This window comes from Sminthopsis crassicaudata, chromosome 2 (genome assembly GCF_048593235.1).
Source record: "Sminthopsis crassicaudata isolate SCR6 chromosome 2, ASM4859323v1, whole genome shotgun sequence".
Classification (NCBI taxonomy): Eukaryota; Metazoa; Chordata; class Mammalia; order Dasyuromorphia; family Dasyuridae; genus Sminthopsis; species Sminthopsis crassicaudata.
In genome coordinates, this window is record NC_133618.1 from 652596866 (window position 1) to 652618099 (window position 21234).

At 36.7% G+C, this 21234-nt stretch overlaps 1 protein-coding gene across 1 annotated transcript in view; it reads left to right on the forward strand.

Moving 5' to 3' along the window:
• KCNMA1 (potassium calcium-activated channel subfamily M alpha 1) overlaps positions 1-21234 on the forward strand; it is an 893014-nt gene that overhangs the window by 554284 nt on the left and 317496 nt on the right. The window contains 3 exon segments of the mRNA XM_074296747.1: positions 567-660; positions 4390-4458; positions 4460-4502. Coding sequence (XP_074152848.1) covers positions 567-660; positions 4390-4458; positions 4460-4502 — 206 coding nt within the window.

A 21234-nucleotide genomic window follows, 5' to 3' on the forward strand; every position in this document is an offset into this window, starting at 1 on the left:
AGACTATCCAGAACAACAGATATGAGAATCTTTTCCTGATCACTTCCCTGGAATGTTTTTTGGGCCCTTTTTAATTAAACACCTAATCACTTAAAAGTCCACCCCCTTCCCACACACAATACTCTTTAATTCCAAAAGGGATGTATATCAAAGCTGCCTTAGTGGGTGTGAGGAACTCTTCTTAGTGTTAGTGCAATTTCTCCCAAAGAGAGAAGTCAGTTCTTTAAGGGTTAATGTAAACTTAAGGACTTTAGCTATCTCTCCTGCTTGTTCTTCCTCCTAGGTATCTGCATGATCCTCTTTAGATTTTTAGCTCAACCTTTGAATGATTAAAATGAAATACAACCAACCAATAAACAGACAATGGGGGAAAAAAAGCAAAAACACTGAATGGTTGAATGGACAGACTCGTTGGCAATGCTTGCTTGTATTTTCTAAGGGGTTGAAAGACCAAATATCTAACACTTGTTTTGCTCCCTTCCCTTTCCCCTGAATTCCCATTTTAGAGAAGTGGAACCCCAATACCTTGTACTTACCTCTTGCATTTTCTTCTCCTTGTCTAATAGCCCAATAGAATCCTGTCAGAATTTCTACAAAGATTTCACATTACAGATCGACATGGCTTTCAACGTGTTCTTCCTTCTCTACTTTGGCCTAAGGGTAAGTGTCAAGGGAGTGCTGCTTACTTTGGGGATGGATGGAGACTAAAAAACATATGTTTCTGGGAGGGTGGGGAGAAATTGGTGGGGGAGGGTTGGGAGCAGCAGCAGTGACTCCAATGTTAGTATCTGCACTTTGGGGCAAGGCGTCCAAGGCCTATAGCCAAGGTTTCTCTACATTCTAATCTCTGAGAGAGTCCTCTACCATCTGAGTGTCTCGTCACTAAAGTAATGAAGGTCCAAAGAGGAAGTTATCTGTTAAATTGGTTCTATTTCTAACTGCTGATCTGTTTCCTGATCATTCACATACAGCTGTTCCCAACATTTCAAAATGAAAAAAAAAAAAAAAAAAAAAAAGTTTCCTTTATTCTTAGTCAGTTAGTCAACAAACATTTATTAAGTACATACACTATGTCAAGCACTGTGCTGACCACAGGAGCTTTGAGCCTGGAGTTAAAAGAACCTGAGTTCAAATTCAGCTTCAGATGCTTACCAGCTGTATGATCCTGGGCAAGTCATTTAATTTCTATTTGTGTCAGTTCTTCTCTAAAATGGGAACTCACTGGGGAAGGAAAATGGCAAACCACTCCAGTATCTTTGTAAAGGAAATCCAGTCCATGGGATCTTGTAGAATTGGATGATTGGACAAATGAACAACAAAAATGCTAACTACTGGAATTAGAAACAGAAATGGAATTAGGGTGAGGAGGTGGGTGGTATAGTGAAAAAGAATAACAATAATAAATAATAAACCCTTATATAGTATGTTCCAGGCACTGTACTAAGCACTTTACAAATATTAATATTCACAACATCCCTGGGAAGGTAGGTGTCATAATTATCCTCATTTACTGCCTTTATTTATTTATTTTTTCCCTCTGAGGCTGGGGTTAAGTGACTTGCCCAGGGTCACACAGCTAGGAAGTGTTAAGTGTCTGAGACCAGATTTGAACTGAATTCAGGGCTGGTGCTCTATTTACTTCGCCACCTAGCTGCTCCCTCCTCATTTACTACTGAGGAAACTGAGGCAGATAGAGCTCAAGTGACTTGCTTTAGAAAATTTCTTAATGTTTTATCTACTGTACAATTTAGTCACCCCACCCTAACCCTTAATTCTGTTTCAAATCCCAGGGATTAGCATAGTACCTGGAGGCAGAAGTACTGAGTTCAAATTTGACCTCAGACATTTACTAGTCACTCACATAACCTCACTCTGCTTCAGTTTCCTCATCTATAAAATGCAAATAAGGATAACAACCACCTCCCCACAGTATTGTAAGGATCAAAGAAGAGCTTATTTATAAAATGTGAACTGAGTATACTTGGCTCAGAATAAGAGCTTGGTCATTGTTACCCTTCTTCTGGAGATACAAGAATAGACCAAAAAAAAAAAAATTAGTCCCTGTTCTCAAGAAGCTCAGAGAGTAATTGGGAAAATCATGTGCAAAACAAACAAACAAATCATGAACAAACAAAAAGCCATATTTTTAGTGCTGCTTAAAAAGACAGGAAGGTCTTGTTTCATGTTGGAAGTGATCTTTGAGGGTCTCAAGTCCAAGTTCCTCATTTCACAGATAAGAAAATTGAGGTCAAGGGAGGGGGGAAGGGAATAAGCATTTATATCACATCTTCAAAGTACTAAGGACCATGCGAAGTGCTTTATAACCATGATACCTCTTGATTCTTATAAGAACTCTTCAGTAGAGACTGTTAATTATGCCTGGTTTTTCAACCGAAACCAAGGCAGACAGAAGTTCAGTAACTTGACCAATCCTGCACATAGTAAATTTCTGACATGGGATTTGAACTCAGGTTTTCCTGGATGCTCAAGATCATGCAGGTAGTAAGGATAAGAGTTGAGGCTTTAATTTCCATTTTGAAAATATGGGGGCTAGTTTAGGTAGTTGATTTAGATCCACCATGTTAAAATATTTTACTTTTATTTGACTGAACCTATCATTTCATGACATTTGAAACATTCCATGTGGAAATGCCTTTGTCAGAGGAAATCTACATCTATTCTACAAGATGACTCCATGGTTTCATTCTCATTTCCTCTAAGTCCCTAAGAGTACTCTTTGAAAATGGTGGTGGAGGTCAGCACCAACCCAGATATCTCTTACATATCTGTTCTTCCTTCCTTCCTTCCTTCCTTCCTTCCTTCCTTCCTTCCTTCCTTCCTTCCTTCCTTCCTTCCTTCCTTCCTTGCTTCCTTCCTTCCTTCCTTCCTTCTCTCTCTTCATTCTAAAATGTTTGCCATTCTTGCTCTTAGCCTGCCTGAGAAAGCTATCATTTAAAAAAATAGAGAGGGAAAAGAGAGAAAGAGAGAAAGAGAGAAAGAGAGAAGAAAGAAGAGAAAGAAAGAAAGAAAGAAGAAAGAAAGAAAGAAAGAAAGAAAGAAAGAAAGAAAGAAAGAAAGAAAGAAAGAAAGAAAGAAAGAAAGAAAGAAAGAAAGAAGAAGAAAGAAAGAAGAGAAGGAAGAAGGAAGGAAGGAAGAGGAAGGAAGGAAGGAAGGAAGGGAAGGAAGGAAGGAAGGAAGGAAGGAAGGAGGAAGGAAGGAAGGAAGGAAGGAAGGAAGGAAGAAGGAAAGAAGAAAGAAAGAAAGAAAGAAAGAAAGAAAGAAAGAAAGAAAGAAAGAAAGAAGAAAGAAAGAAAGAAAGAAAGAAAGAAAGAAAGAAAGAAAGATCTGTAAGTTGCCCTGGAAACCTAAGAAGCTAAATGCCTTGCTTTTGGAAAGCAGGACTTCATGATCCTGAGATTTGCTCTCTATATAATATGTCATGTTGCCGCAGCAGATTTTAAGTGCCGAGAGTTATCATTTGGCAGTTCTATGATGGCAGCATATGGTTTTATATACTGTGAACTCTTACAAAATATAATTCCAAAAGTTCGCAAGGTAACAGTGGATAGAGAGCTGACCCTCAGAATCAGGAAGCTCTAGGTTCAAGCCCCACTTCTAATACAAATTAGCATTGTGACATTGGACAAGTCAGCTTACCTCTCAATGATTCTAGGTGACTTTCCAGGACTCCAAGATACAGAACAGTTCTAGAGATGAGGGTATGCTGAAATCACAAGAGCTAATTGTTAAAATTTTAGTGTGAGCATTTACACTTCAGAAATCAGCAAATACTGCAAATCAGGGCTTGTATAATTGTTTTGCTTTTTTGTCTAGGCTTAAGAAAGTGATAGAGAAAATGTTAACAGTGCATATTAAACTTAAAAATGTGTCAGGTATACTTGTTTTTTTTCTGAGTCACCAGATTAAATATCTGTCATCATACCACTGGTTAGATTGAATGCCCTCATTGTATTTTGTTTATATTATTGAAATTCCAGGTTTAGTTCATAAAATGATTTTTAAAAAGAATTTGGTATGCGTGTATGCCTGTGGAAGTGTATCCATTTGTTTAAATAAGAAATTCAGGGGATTTGATATCGGGTACTTAGATGATAGAACTATGATCCTAAAACCCTCTGGTTTTGAGCAACCAAGTTAGCCCCTGATGCCCTCAGCAATCACAGATAAATGCCATAAATGGTCTGCCCCTCTCCATGGGCTCAATTGGCACATAGCTCATGAAAAAACTCTGTCTTCAAGGCAAGACCACCATCGGATTGCCACTTCAGTAAATTCCTCAAGTATCCTTTGGAAATGGCACTGGAGATTAACACCAGTCTCAATGCTTCTCATGTGTTTTCTTTTTCTCTCCATTCTTTCTCCCCCCAGTTTATTGCAGCCAACGATAAGCTGTGGTTTTGGCTGGAAGTGAATTCGGTAGTAGATTTCTTCACAGTCCCCTCCAGTCTTTGTGTCAGTGTATTTAAACAGAAGTTGGCTTGGTAAGTATTTTCTTGCCTTTTCCTTCACATCATTGGTATTCAAGCTAGTGCTATTAGCCTTGAGTAGAGAAGAAAAGGTAGGTTGGCTTTTTGGAAATGTTTTATCTAAGCTAGAACCATTTTCGGTACTGAACTGAGTGTTTTTTCCCCTGAGCCTTGCAATCTGATAGGAATAATTTCCCACAAAACTCTATTCAACACTAAATGATGGTCCATCTTGTATTCAGGTGAAAGTCTAGGTTGATGGTAGAGACAGAGAACTAGGGAGATCATTGCCCAATTAAATCAACTTGCCTCAGCCACTTCTCATCAGAAAATGTGATGACAGAGCTGGATAGAAACCCATAGACCCATGGAAAATGAGTCAATAAACATCTAGAAGCATCTACTATATAACTGGCACTTTGCTGAGCACAGGGGAATAAAAAGGGGCAAAAGACAATCCCTTCTGTGAAGGAGCTCATAATCTAATGGGGGAGAGAACATGCAAAAAATTATGTACAAATGATATAAATGAGAATAAATTAAAGGTAATCCACAGAAGGAAAGCATTAGAATTAAAGGTGATAAAGAAAAGGTTGTGGTAGACAATGGGATTTTAACATGACTTGAAGGAAGTCTCAATTAGAGATGTCATTTTTAAATAGGCAACTAAATCACACAATTGATAAAATGTTGGACTTGTCATCAGGAAGACTTGTATTCAAATCTTACCTGTATGACCCAGAGCAAGTTACCTAACTTCTCTCAGTTTCCTCATCTATAAAATCAGTATATTAATAAAACTTACTTCTTATATTTGTTGTTCAAATAAAATGAAATAATGATGTTAAGTGCTTTGTAAATCTTAAAGCACTCTACCAAGTCTGGATATTATGCTTATCATTATCATTGTTATGACATACTCTAAGCAAAAAAAATTTCCCTGTTGCATATTAAAATATAAATATTACTGGAAAAGATAACATAATAGTTCTCTGTAATTTTAAATGAAGCCTGAATATCATCTCTTGAAAACCAGTTTTGAGAAAGAAGTGCGTATAAGAGAAAAAGAGCCAGAGAATACTGGGGATCTTGATGGAGCAAATAGTGCTGCAGAGGGAGCAAAAGCTTATGCATTAGAAGTCATGGCAAAGATACTCTTCCTCCTTTAAGCATTTTAAGGGGTGTCCATAAATGGCCTATTTACCATTAGTAAGTAACTTTTCCTTTAAAGAGAGAGAGAGAGATGACCACCATTAGAAACAAATATTATGTGTGTATGCATTTATATATATATATATATATATGTGTGTGTGTGTGTGTAAAATTATTCAATATACATTTCTATTTCAATTCTTTTTTGGGAAGGAATGAAAAAAAGGGGGAGAAAGCTACATGACAACTTTATTATATATTTAAGAGGAATAGCAAGTTTACACAATAGATTTTCAGTTTCATGTAAAATCTTTTTTTGTTTGTTCTATGTCATAGAAATGATTATTTTATTTCATAAGTTCAAAATAAAATAAATACAATTTTTTAAAGAGAGAGAGAGAAAGAGAGAGAGAGAGAGAGAGAGAGAGAGAGAGAGAGAGAGAGAGAGAGAGAGAGAGAGAGAGAGAGAGAGAGAGAGAGAGAAACTTCTAGATAGTATAATATGATGAAAAATGTTGGCTTTGACTCAGAGGAGCTGGGTTCAGTTCTTGCCTCTGGTGCTTACCACTTGCATGTTCTAACAAATTCCATTGGCTTCTCTGGGTCTCAGTTTATTATCTGTTAATTGGCCACTGAGCATTTGTTCCTTGCCAGAAACTCAGTCATAGCTTCAGAAAAATCATAGATTTTGAGCTAGAAGGAATCAGAGAGATTTCTCATCCAACACTTTCAATTTAAAGACTAAAAAATAAAAGGGAGGGGCAAGAGAGATTAAATGACTCAAGGGAGTGACTTAAGAGCTGGAATTTGAACTGAAATCCTGTGACCCTGAGTTTAGAGCTCTTTCTATCTTGCCATGTCCCTCAGTGGTTCAATGGGCAGCTCCTCTTTGAAGGGCTTAATATGGAGGAGAATAATTTTACTTCTGTCTATTCTGTTTGTTAAACTCCTACTGGTATAGACTTTGGTGTAATATTTGGTTTCGAACTGCCTCTACTTTCTTGGCTACAAATACCATCTTGTTTGTGTACTGTCTATTCTGTCCTGACTGATTAGGGGTCTCTCTAAAGGTGCTCCCCACCTACTGTCTTTTAGTCTTGGAGGAATAGTGGGGTCCAGGCAACTGAAATGAAGAACTTTGGGAATTGTTTATGGACAACTTGAAGCTTAGTTTATCTTTAAGTTTAGCACATAGAATACTAGAACACGTATCTTAATACTTTGAGAAGATTCCAGAATTTTTCATCATCAATCATCAGCCTTTTCATTGAACTATTAGCAATGATATCTTGTTTATATAACACTTAACAGTTTAGAAAATAAATTCCCAAATGTTTCCTCATTTGATCTTCCCAACAGCCTTGATAAACTTTATTATCCTTGATCATCACCCAGATTGCTCCCCCACCTCCCATCCCAATATGTGGATGTATTCCAGGATTCTGTCTTAGGACATTTTCTGTCTTACGTTTACTCTATTGTTTCAGAAATTTGCTCAGTTTCCATGGTTAATCATCCCTATATTAAAGGGATGGTTTGTAACATTTCTAAAGGGAGTCCATTGTTACTAAGAACCAACATCTCCAAGCAATGACAAATAGATTTATATGTTCAGTTTTAATCCTATCCCTTAGTGACATCAAATCTGATCATGTTTGTAAAGTAACTGGCATGTAGTTAATGCTTAATGATGTTATTCCCTTCCCTTACTTCCTCTATGCAAATGATTTCTATACACATACACAAACACGCATACACACACATACACATACATATGCATACACACACACACACACGCATGCATGCACGCACACACACAGCCCGTTCTTTTCCCTAACTACTCATGAATTACCTGTTAGATATTTCTAACAGAATATTCCATAAGCATTTTAAACTTATGTGCCCTAAAAGGAGCTCATTTTCCTTTTCTCCAGACCCTTTGCTATTTTTGTTAAGAACATTGCCCAAGTATATAGCCTAAGTGTATACTTTTTACTCCTCCTTATTCTTTGTTCCAACCCACCTCTGCCCTATTCCCCAGCAATCAATTATCATGTCTTATCTCTTCTAGGAGTTAGGTGGACCTGGAGACAAGCTGACAAATTTAAATCTGGTTTTAGATACTTAAGGAGCAGAGTGACTTTGGGCAAGTCACTTCATTCCTATCTGCCTTAGTTTCTTTATCTATAAGATAAGGAGAATAGTTGCATCTACCCTCTAGAGTTATTATAAAGATAAAATGAGTTAATATCTGTTAAATGCTTTATAAATCTTAAATTGTGTTATTATTATCCCACTCCATTTGTGACAATTATCCCCTTTCCTTATATAGACATCACTCTAGTTCAGCTCATATCATATATTTCTGTTGCATTATGGGGCAGCCAGGTGAAATAATCAATAGAGGAACAGACCTGGAGTCAGGGAAGAATCATCTTCATGAGTTCAAATATGGCCTTAGATACTTATTAGCTGTGTGATCCTGGGCAAGTCATTTAGCCCTCTCTGCCTCAGTTTTCTCATTTGCAAAATAAGCTGAAGAAGGAAATGGCAAACTAGTTTCTCTGCCAAGAAAAGCCCAAATGGGGTGGTGAAAAATCAGATATGAAAGAAACAATTGAACAGCAACAATGTTGCCTGATCCTCATAATTGTATCACCATTTCTGAGCTCTGCCCCTTCCCAATCCATCTTATACACAGCTGCTCATGTCATATTTCTCTTATTCCTTTGCTCTAGTGGAGTCTGTGTACCAGGATTAAACGCCTTCTCCTCTATCTGGCACAGAATCCAAATCCAAGTTCTTTTCACATTTGTCTTCCTCATGTTCTCTAGTTTCCAGCCACAATGGCTTTTTTGCTCTGATCCACACAGGACATTCAACTTCCTATTTCTCTGTCTTACACAAACTGCTCCCCAGGATGTTCTTTTTCTCAGCTCCTGTCCTTGGAATCATTCCCTAGTTTCATCCAAGGACCGGCTCAAGACCTCCTACAACAAGAGGCCTCTACTGAAATACTCATTGACTAGCCACCTGCTCCCCAATTTATTGATTTACTTTATGAGTTTTGTGTAGATATGTATAGCAACTTCTCAGCATCTAAATACATAGTTTCCTGTCTTGTAAAATGTAAGATAGCCATGATTTAAAGATAGACATGATTTCTTTTTAGTCTCTGCATCTCTAGTTCCATATACATACCAAGCCCTAAATAAACTCTCATTAAATGAATTCTCATTAAATAAATGAACACTGATGCATCATCTTTGGGGTTCACATTGTGGGACTGTCTTACAAGGAAATTGCCTTTTAGTGAGGTGTTGTCAGAATGTTGGTAAGGAAACACCCAGCCCTGCCTTCTTATAGGTACACATCTCATCATTAATTTAATATATGGATTCTCCCATTACACAAAAAACCCAGCATCCTTCAGAAGTTTATAGCTAGCACTGGTGTGCTTGTCTCCCAAGCCAGAGATAAACTGAGCAATCTCATTCTAAGTGAAAAATAACATTGTAATAAAATAAGACAGTAATCCCTTTGAATGTCCCATCCCCTACAGGGTTGCCATACTCTCTGAGTTCAGAAATGCTCCTTAAGTAATGACCAGGACTGAGTATAAAATGAGGAAATCCATGTTCAAGCTAACATATACCTTTCTCAGAAAAGAGAGTGATACAGGCCAAAAGGTTACCTTCCCTTTCTCCTTTTGTACCAAGAATTAGACTTTACAGCTGATGCATTTTGCCTTCTGATTGATCCTCACTTTTCAGTCCTACAGAGCCTCCCAGTGGACCAGGTGGAAGGCTGAGAGATCCTTTTCTAGGACATGGTGTGGAAATCTCTCATGGTCTCTCTCTCTCTCTCTCTCTCTCTCTCTCTCTCTCTCTCTCTCTCTCTCTCTCTCTCTCTCTCTCTCTCTCTCTCTCTCTCTCTTCCCTCCCTCCCTCCCTCTTTGTCTTTTTTACTGCTCCTAGGATTATGCTTATGTTATTCAGCAAAGGCATCTGGGAGACATAGAGAAAGAGGTCTATAAATTCTATCCACTCTCACATTTTAATACTTAGTCTGGGGCAGTCAGGATCTCATCTCCCCTCCCTTTTAAAAATGAGGTACATCCTTGCACTGAATGAATTTATCAATAGCATTTTCACAAAATTACAGGATCTCACTGTGGAAAGATACTTAGGAGGCATCTGGTATAATCCATACCCAAAGCAAGAGTTCCCTAATCCCTTCTTTAGCAATGCTGACAAGTAGTTATTCACTTTTTACTTGAGGGTCTTCTTTGATGGGGAACCCACTATCTCCTGAGACTTAGTTATATTTTGTTCCTAATTTTTCTTATATTGCAATAATAATAGCTAACATTCATGTGGTGCTTACTATGTGCCAGATGTCATGCTAAGTTCTTTATAATTATTATCACATTCTATCCTCATATCAACTCTGGGAGATAGATGGTTTTTTTTTTTTTTTTTTTTTTTTTTACAAAAGAGGAAATTGAAGCTCATAGAGATTTAACTATCTTGTTCAGAATCACCCAGCTAATAAGTGTCAGATGCTGGATTTGACTCTTTTTGACTTCTTGACTCTTAGTCTAATGTGCTCTATCCACTGTCCCATCTAGTGATTCCAACTTCTCCCTATGGCTCCTAATTTTGCCTTATGGGGCAGAGTCTAATCAACTCTAATCTATATTCTGCATGAGAACCCATATTTAGAGACTGCTATCATGTCTCACTTAAGTTTTCTCTTCTCCAGCTAAATGTCTCCACTTCATTCTTTGGAATTCATTCATTAATTCAGTGGAAATAGATACTTATATTTTATATTTTCTAGTCTAGTTCTCTAGTCTAGTCTGTCCTAATTTCTCTCAGATATTTATCATAGTCATCTGTACTTTTGATACTAACCTTATGGCATTTTTGGGCATTAAGTAACTTGAATTAACACTAATAATACTGATTTCTGGCTTTTTAGTATTTGGTGACTTGAATTAATAGCAATAATCCAAGATTTATTAATGCTAATGCAAGTCATAAATAAAAATGTCCAAAAGTGTGTGATCAAGAACAAATTCTGGGTTACCTCCTTCCTAGGTTTCATTGATCCATTAATCAATGCTCCTTTCATCATTTTGGGGAAGGAAAGATAATAAGCATTAAAATAACATCTACTATGTTCCAGGCACTATACTAAGCACTTTATACATATCTCAATGGATCCTCATAATCATCCTTTGAGGTAGGTGCTTCTATGATTTTCATTTTACAGTTTAGAAAAAAATGAAGCAAGCAAAAAGTGTGAGTTACTGAGAACCACATTGCCGATTAGTGTCCAATGTCTTATTTGAATACAGGTATGCTCAACTCCAGACTGAGCACCCTATCCACTGTACCACCTATTTTACCAGTTCCAACCAGTTTACAATCTTACTGTGATCTCGAGAAAATCCCAATCTCCCTAGGTTTTGATTTCATCTGTAAGATGAGAGGTATATATTAAGACTGAGGGCCCTTGCGACTTTAAATCCATGATACAATCATTTGACCTTAGTTTCTTTATCTGTAATTTTTTTGGGGGGATTGGAGCCGCAGATTACAGAATACCCAGTATCCCTTCTAGCTCTATAGCAATAATCCTAAGAAAATTTCCCCTAAGGCTTAAAAAGTCTATGATCTTTGTAAGTGGAAGGAGGATTCACACTTAGAAAATCAGACATCCATGTAAGGTATTGAAACTTCTTTGCTAGAATATGTTCTCCATTCTATCCCTAAGAACAGCACAAGTCCCTTTGTCAAATACATTGTGAAATTCAAGTTGACTATGTCTATGGCATTCCCTGCATCTATCAGTCTAATAGTGCTGCTTAAAATACAGTGATCTTAGCTTGGTTTGACCTATTCGTGATGAAGTCATGTAGGGTTTTGGTAATCACTGCCACCCATTCCAAATGTTCACTTATCCTCCCTTTAATATAATTGGGATGGGAAAGATGATGGAAAATAATAACAGTAGCTGACAAATATTGTGAAAGTACTTTATTATGTAATCAAGCCTTACAATAATCGTATGAGATGCATTCCACATTATCATTAGCTTCATTTTATGATAATGAAACTGACACTGCCAATAAGTGTTGGAGTTAAATCAAAATCTTCCTGACAATAGGGCCAATATCCTCTTCAGCAATCCCCACTGAGAAAAGAAAGAGTTGGGTTTTCCTCCTTGGCCACTTCTGGGACTTCCAACCGATCTAGCTATCTCTCTTCTGCCCTAATGGGGGAATCATGGGTCCCTTTTGTATTCCACTCTTATGAGGTAAACACAGTTTACATGCTCAGGGAACTTGTGAAGAACTAGAACAGGTTTGTTCCAGGTTCTCTTGGAATTCTTTAGGGAAGACAGAGCACAAATAAGAACCAAATATAGTTATGTGTATAATTAAGGTTATTTATGAACACATATAAATGAATTAGCTCATTGCCCACAATATGGAGACACTAATCTGACCCATTTTTTAAAAACTTTCTCTGTTTTACCTGTTGTTATTCACTTCCCCCAAATTCATAGTCTCTGTTTCTATTTTTATATTCAGGATTTTGTGATACTGGTTCTGAATATGATCAGAAAAGCTGGTGTTGACACCAAAGGAATGGGGAAAAATGACTCCAATCTCCTTGAGTACACAGGAAAGAAACTTTTTATTAAATGTCATCTTCATCTCCAATTTACCAAAATAAAAGCAACATTAAATGATAGATTTCTGTGTTTATGAAGTACCTAATAATATGCTTTCATGGACAAATTCCTGGAATCTTCCTAGAGTCATGAAGTAAATTTTTATCTCTTCTGAAAATGTCAAGGCTGGTTTTACTTTTTTCTTCAAGGGCATTTGGCATAGCCAGAAAGAAGTCCAGGAAGGAAACCATTGTTTTCTTTTCAATCAGTCAAGCAAACAACCAATCAACAAAGTACTTATTGAATCTCTGTTATGTGCTCAGTGATGTATGGAGAAATGGCAGCTATCATAGCTGACTTCAAAGCTTATAGTTCAATCAGGGAGCCAAGGCCAACACAGCACAAATCACAGGAAATAGTACATAGTCAAAATATATTTAATCAAAAAAGTCAAAATACTGTTTTGAAAATGCATATGGAACCCTGTTGTAAATTTCATAGGAGCAAAAAGAAGGCAGAACTCAAAAAAAAAGAAGGCCAGGAAAAGAAATGCCATGCTATGTTGGAACAGTGCTAGATTTGACCTCAGATGACCTGCATTCAAATTCCCTACTCTGCTTCTTACTATCTGTGCCATTTTGGGCAAGTTACTTAAATTTTCTGTGCCTCAGTTTATTTCTTTGTAAAATGAAGGAGTGAGATTAGATGACTTCTCACAGGTCTAAAATCTCTGATCTTGTGATTCCTGGTGGATATAGGAACTTAGATGGATGTTGAAGAATGGGCAGGATTGGAGGCCATTCCAACAGAGAGGAGCAACATGACTGAAGCAAAAAATAGAGGACTGAGTGGAGTTGAAGGGAGTTGGGAGAGGCTAAAGATTAGTTTGACTGGATTTGAGATTGTGAATTGAAGTTTAGTGAAACTTTATGCTTAGAGAGATGATATGTAGACTTGAATCTTGTCTTACTAATCACTTACTAATTATGTGACAACAGACAAGTCATGTTAGTATTCTCATCTGTGAAATGGGTAAAATAGTTCCTTATACTAACTTTGGAAATAGGGCCATTAGGAAGGTTGAATGAAAGGAGATCTATGAAACATGTTAAATTTTAAAAGGGGTATAGAAAGATTTTCTATTGTTGTTATTATCAGTGATTATGGAGAGCTTTATGACTAGGTTCAGTAATTAACACCTGATTCCCTCTATGTATTTGGTTATATGGCACCTATCAGGCCACAACAACATGAGGACCAGCCTTCCCAAGTTTATCTCTGTTGACCAAAGACCATGTTTTGATATGTATGTAAGAGGGCAGTGGGACATAAGGATGTTCTTTGTCACTGTGGTAACATTGATGATGAGTAACTTCCTTATTTGTCTTCTGCCTTTTCATTTCAGGCAAAGGCAGATCTCATTTGGGTTTGGGGTCCTGGATGATTTTCATAATGATGGCTTGATTGAAAGGAGAGTTAGGGGGGAAAAAAATCACACAGTGTCAAACAGGATGTTGGCAATTGAATTGAGGAATTCTTGAAACTCATTGGTTCCAGGCCACAGAGCAAGACTGATGCATTAAAAAATGAGACCAGCTCTTCCAGATCTAGACAGCTCTCCTGCCTAAGCTTTATGCCCTGTACAATTCAGACTCTCCATAGAAAGCAGGTTGAACTTATTGATTATCAAGGAGCAGTCTTTGCCTCCCCCTACAGGACTGTTGTAAAACTGATTTGTTGTCAGTTGGAGAGTGAGAAGAGCAAAAGTGTGTGTGTTAGCGTGGAGAGGTGTGTGAGTGTGTGAGTGTGTGTGTGTGTGTGTGTGTGTGTGTGTGTGTGTGTGGTTACTAGGGATAAGTGAATTATATCTCTAAATTAGGACAAGTGATATTAAAAAAACATCTTCAAAGTTAAGATTGGAAGTTATCCTTTCAAACTGTTAATGTGTGAAGTATGTGTGATGGCTCTACCATATGTAATATTAAATGCAAATTCCATATCTGACTTGATGAGTAATGATTATTTTCAAAGTTCAATAGCATAGATCCAATATGAATTTTAAAAGATAATTTTGTTCATCCTCTTTAGGCATTCAAATAGTCTTATAATAGGGACCACATTTTCTAAGAACCAAGCAAACTGACTTTTATAGAAAGTCACAGATTTGCAAAGATTTTTGTTGTTGGTAAGTCATTTTTTAATTGTTTCCCACTCCTCATGACCCAATTTGGGGGTGGAAAAGATACTAGAATGCTTTGTTTCTTCTTCAGCTTATTTTGCAGAGGAGGAAACTGAGGCAAATAGGATTAAATGACTTGCCCAGATCACACAGCCAGTAAGTTTCTGAGGACGTGAGTCTTCCTGATTCTAAGCTTAGTGCTCTATCCATTGACCTACCTAGTTTCCTGAGCAAAGATTTCCATATAGATTATTACTGGTTAGAATGTAAGCTTGAAAGCAGAGATTTTGATTTTAGTCTATATATTTGGTGCTTAGTACAGTGCCTGATGCATAACAAGTACTTAATAAAGCTGTATTGTTTTATTAAAGGATTTTATATTCACAACAACCCTGTGAAGTATGACAACAATATTATTATGCCATTTTATAGATGTGAATACTGAGAACTCAGAGATTGGTTAAGTGACTTGGGCCACATGGTTAATAATTGTTTGATTTGAGATCTTGCTGCTATTTTAACTACCTATCCTGTAAAGCCACCAATATAAGAAGAATAATACTTCAAATTAGGACTGATGGTATTTTATGGGGAAAAAAAAGGAAGATTTTTCTCCTCCGTTCCTTTAATGTAGTAAAGACAGCTTCAGAAATGGTGCTAATGACACCAGTGATAGGGGAACAATTCAAAAGTTTTTTGGACAGCTACTGAGTTGGATGGCACTGAGAAGCATTTCAGAACTTAATGTGCCTTCTCCATTTCTACTGAAAACAGCTCTAGTTTCTAAATGGACTCATAATGACTCTCCTTTATATAGCATTTTCTTTTTTAACAGAGTCAGAAACTCCTTGGGTGGAGCAGCCCCTTCTCTGAAATTTAGTGTCTTTGATAGGCCCCAAATTCAGTGACTTGGTCAACATCACACAAATGGTATGAGTCAGAGGCAGATTTAAATTCAAGTCTTACTAATGTCACAGCCAGATCTATTCACAAGACAAGGGATAGGGAATTTCTGGCTTGCTGACTATTATAATAGGACCAGTGAAAGAAATCATTTGGTCTGGCCCTGCCAAAGCAACCATGGGTGATGATGAGCTGAAAGTTAGGTACAGCAACCTCCCACTGTTTGAGTTTTTAAGTTATAATTTTATATGGCCTATGATGTTATAAATATCCAAATGGCCCTTGGCAAAAAATAAAAGTTTCCCACCTCTATGCTAGGCCACGTTTCATCTAGTACTTTTGGGTTTACAAAGACATTTCTCACAACAACCTGATGAAATATCATTTTACAGATCAATATACATTTTACAGATGAAAGTGATTCTAGGAGGTGATGATTTCTCCATCCATAATTCCTCAACTGCCCAGGCAGCTAGGTGGTACCTAGCTCTGGCTCTGGAGGCAGGAAGACCTGAGTTCAGATTCAACCTCAGATGTTTACTATTTGTGTGATCCTGGGAAAGTCACTTAAACCTGTTTGCCTCAGTTTCCTCATCTATAAAATGAATTGGAGAAGGAAATGGCGCTTCAGTATCTTTGTCAAGAAAACCCTATGTGAGGTCAGGAAGAATAACACTTCAGAAATGACTCAACAATAGCAACAACAAAATTAACTGAACCATTGAATTAGGGTCATGAATCAAACCTGGACTTTCTCTTGATTTTTAAGTTCTTTTCACTTTCTGTGTCTTAAGTGTCTAGATGGAGAATTCACAAAAGTAGAAGCATAAGCAATAAATACAATCTCAAAAAAGGAAATCAATGTCATTAAGAATTAAGTAAATGCAAATTAAAATCATTACGTCATACTGCTTCAAATTCACTAACTTGGCAAAAAAAAAATTAAAGTTCTAAAAATGAATGTTGATTAGGTTGTGGTGAAACATGTACTCCAGAGGTGTCAAACACATAGTCCTGAATGCTGCCACAAAAACACTAAGTGCTGCCTGTACCAGAATGAAAAGTAATTGAGAAATAATCAAATGGATTATATTTATACAATGTCTCCTATGTGCCAGACTCTACTAAGGTCTTTACAATGATTATCTTATTGGAGTCTCACAACAACCCAAGGAGGTGGGTTCTGTTATTGTTCCCATTTTACAGGTGTGAAAATTAACAGAATATGTAAACATACAACAGAGCATGGTCTTAATGTATGGTTTTTAAGCCAAATCATTGCTGTAGAAATCCTTGTGTACAGTACTGTGGCTTGTTTCTATTTGAACTGGACCTCACTCATGGATATCCACACTTTGCTGATGTAATTAGAAACCAGAATAGTCCTTGTGGAAAGCAAGTTGTTATTATATGACAAAGGGCCATGAAACTGATGTCCTGTGACCCAGCATTCCCAATTTACAAACACTCTTTCAAGGAAGTGATTAAAAGAAAAAAGAGACTTACATGTACAGAAGTGTTTATAGAGACATCATGTATACCAGCTAGAACCCTATAAGCAATCTAATTTCCCATGGCTGGTGAATGAATATCATTTCATAAGGGATGCTGTCACATAAAATATCCCAAGTATTAGGAAGATCTAGAAAATTAAGGGGAAAAATTCTAAAGAATAATGCAAAACAAAATAAAAAGAAGATGGTTATAGTATACACTTTCATTATACCTATGTGAAAAGAGCAAATGTGTCCATGTCTGATGATTGATGAGAAGGAGGGATGAGAAGGGAGCAGAGAATGAGTTATTGATGAGTTGACCTTGATGCCTTTCTGTTGAAAATAAACTTTTGATTATAAAATGGATTTCTCATAAAATAAAAACAAGAGAAAAAGAAAATAAATACATTTAGTATTTAGGGCAGTTAGATAAAATCCCTCCCATCCACAGCCAGATCTGACTTCCTTCCATGTTTTGGTCAACGTATAAAATGCAGAGGCCCCTCTTCCCTCCTTTCCCCCAGTAATTTTGTTGCTCCCATGAAACAAAGTCTGAAACTATGGCTTTTAAATTTGGCAAAAGATTTGTGAAATTTCTTCAAATATTAATCTCTAGACCCAACCTAACCATAAAACTTTTCTGTCCCTAAAAGGCTACCCTTCTAGCCTTCAAAACCTGCTCCACAAAGATAGCCAAATAAATAAAAAAATCAATACTTTTCCTCCATGTCCACCCTGAATTACTACCAACCTTGAGTATGTAGTCTCTACTCATGGCTGGTACTTATTTTAGACCAAGTGATGCGACAGTATATCTTGAGAATAGCATAGGAAGGCTGAATTGCTGTACAAGGGCAAGAGAAATGAAGTCATTATTGAGCTTGGCTCCCATGATAGGACTTTAAAGGAGGCAGTCCTCAGGAAGTAGAATGTGGAAAGTTTGGATATATTGCAGTGCGTTGATTGCTATTCCAACACCTCTCAGGCTGAACCTGGTCATTGGAGAAATGATTTTGCCCTAAGAGGTTTCCAATTGTATTCTTTTGCTATTGCTTTCTAAGATACTACGTTTAAAGGAAGTGCTATACACTGCTAACACAGATCCTAAATCCTCATTGACTTCCATGCTTGTGTTACAGGCTGAATTTTAATAATATCTCCAAATGAATCTCTTCTGTTAATGCATCAGGGATAGGGTTTCATAGATAACAGAACCTTTCCGTGTGATTGTACTTCATCTGGGATATTATTAAGACCTCCCTGAAGAATTTAAATCAATGCTACTAGGCATTTTTTTAAAAATAATGGCATTATCTTCAAAAGGAGAATTTATTGGTTGCACTTCCCACCTACCGCCAAGAAAATCTAGGTCCTAGAGGTAACTTGGCATAGTGGAAAGAACAGTGGATAGAGAATCAGAAGACCTGAGTTAAAATTCACATTCTATGGTTTACTATGTAGATAAATTAGTGTATGTCATTTTTTCCTATCTAAGCTTTTGTTTCCTTATTTATAAAATATAGATATTAGAGAATAATGTCTCCAAAAGTCCTTTAGGCTCCAAATACAGAATCCTGTAATGAACTAGCCAGAATATCATATTTGGCATGAATACCAAAAATAAAGGAAAGGGCATGAAAGACAAGTTTCTCCATAATTTGAAAAATTCTCCAAATTCTAGGTGGTTTAAAAAATAGAAATGCCAAAACAAAACAAAAATACAAAGAAAATGTCCTTCCAGGATAAGGAAAACCTCCTTTCTGGAGGAAGGTTGAACATTGCAATGATTAAGGGAAATTTCAGATTTCTTTTCAATCCACCCCACATAGACTCTCTATCTCTAAAATGTATTGGAAAAAACAGTCCTGTCAATCTAGGCCAATTGGAGGGGCCAAGAACACTGGAATCCATAGCCAGGTCATTGTATTATGCTCGTTCCTACCCCTTTGACTTTGCCCTCATTCCACTTTTCTTCTAGCACCACTTTAACCTCTACCTATATGAATTCTACTATAGAATTATATAAATTCTTTGAGGACTGAGGCTGTTTAGTTTTTGTCTTTGTATCTCCAGTATCAGCATGATGGGCCACTCACAGCTGGATAGATTAAGAGAGATCTGTTTTGATTTAGCTGAGTTTGAAGGAAGCTAGAGATCTCAACAAAGAATAATCAAGAGAAAGCACATTCTAAGAATGGAAGTTATTTTCTATAAGGTCATGAGGATGAGAAAAGAAAGACAAATGGGCCAGTTTTGCTGAAGGATAAAGTACATGAAGAGGAGTAATATGTAATAGCTTTTGAAAGATAGGCTATTTTAATTCTAAACAGAGAGGCTTCTATTTTTCCTAAAGTCAATGGGAAGTTCTTGAATAGAAGGCTGATATTTCCAGATCTGTGCTGTAGGATTATCAGTTTGGCAACAGTGTGGAAGATTTATTGGAGAGCAGAAACATGTAAGGCGAGAAGATCAACGAAGAAGCCATAGACTTGGAGAAATAATGTGGACCTTTAAAAAGTTGTTTGTGAGTGGAGATGTAAGAGATGTAGGAGGCAGAATGGATAAAACTTCATAATTGATTATGGGGAAGAGGGAGTATGATGGTTAGGTAGAAGTATATACTAAGACAGAAAGAAAATAAGTTCTCTTTTGGACTTAAGTTTGAGATGCTTATGGAATACATCCAATGTTCCATTAATAGTATGGGAGCTTAGGGGGACATTATTGTTGGATATATAAATCTGGAATGTTCTTTTATTTTCAGGGAGGGCTATTTAATCACTTTATCAATAATTTGGCTTTTCTTTATAATTATTTATTTTTAAATTTAAAAGGGTAGTCATTTGACCATCTCTTTTAGACCAAAGACAAACACTTAATCAAGGATTTCTTTTTTTTTTAATTAATTTTATAATTATAAATTTTTTGACAGTATATATGCATGAGTAATTTTTTTAATAACATTATCCCTTGTATTCATTTTTCCAAAATTTCCCCTCCTTCCCTCTACTCCCTCCCCTAGATGACAGGCAATCCCATACATTTTACATGTGTTACAATATAACCTAGATATAATATATGTGTGTAAATCCAATTTTCTTGTTGCATGTTAAGTATTGGATTCCGAAGGTATAAGTAACCTGGGTAGATAGACAGTAGTGCTAATATTTTACATTCAATTCCCAGTGTTCCTTCTCTGGGTGTAGTTGTTTCTGTCCATCATTGATCAGCTGGAAGTGAGTTGGATCTTCTTTATGTTGAAGATTTCCACTTCCATCAGAATACATCTTCATACAGCATTGTTGTTGAAGTGTATAGTGATCTCCTGGTTCTGCTCATTTCACTCAGCATCAGTTCATGCAAGTCTCTCCAAGCCTTTCTGAATTCATCCTGCTGGTCATTTCTTACAGAGCAATAATATTCCATAACCTTCATATACCATAATTTACCCAACCATTCTCCAATTGGTGGACATCCATTCATCTTCCAGTTTCTAGCCATTATGAAAAGAGCAGCTACAAACATTTTGGCACACACAGGTCCCTTTCCCCTCTTTAGTATTTCTTTGGGATATAAGTCCAGTAGTAGCATTGCTGGATCAAAGGGTACACACAGTTTGATAACTTTTTTGGGCATAGTTCCAGATTGCTCTCCAGAATGGCCGGATTCTTTCATAACTCCACCAACAATGTATTAGTGTCCCAGTTTTCCCACATCCCCTCCAACATTCATCATTTTAATCAAGGATTTCTAATTGTAAGATTTATGAGAGCAGACAATGTGAAAGGAAAAATGGAAAAACGGATGGCACCTGACAAAAATCAAAGGAGTAAAATCCCTTTGATAACACTGACAAAATCAAAGATTAGAATATTTTCTATAGAGTTAATGATTTAAATTGTAGGAATTGGTGAGGCCCTAAAGAGACTGTGGAGAAAGAAGAAGATAGGACATAGGATAGAATATCTATACCTTTCAAAGAACTCATAGCTAATGGGGGACATAATATATAAACTCCTGTATACAGATAAGATATATCCAGTGTAAACTGGTCATAATCAACATGGAGAAGACTAGGAGAATCATTAAAAGCAACTTATAGAAGGCCATATCTAAGGAATTACCAAATCCCATCATTTCTTTCTATATAACTTTTCATGGATATACCCCTTCTCTCCATTCACATGGCTTCTTCTCTTTTTCAATAAGTATCTGAAGCCAGAATTGATTTGATGACTGTAAGTTGGACTAGGCATAGAAGGTGAAGTTTTAGCTGGGATTTGAGAGGTATAAAAAGTAGTCATTCCTGGAGAGTCCTTCAAAAAGTAGGAAG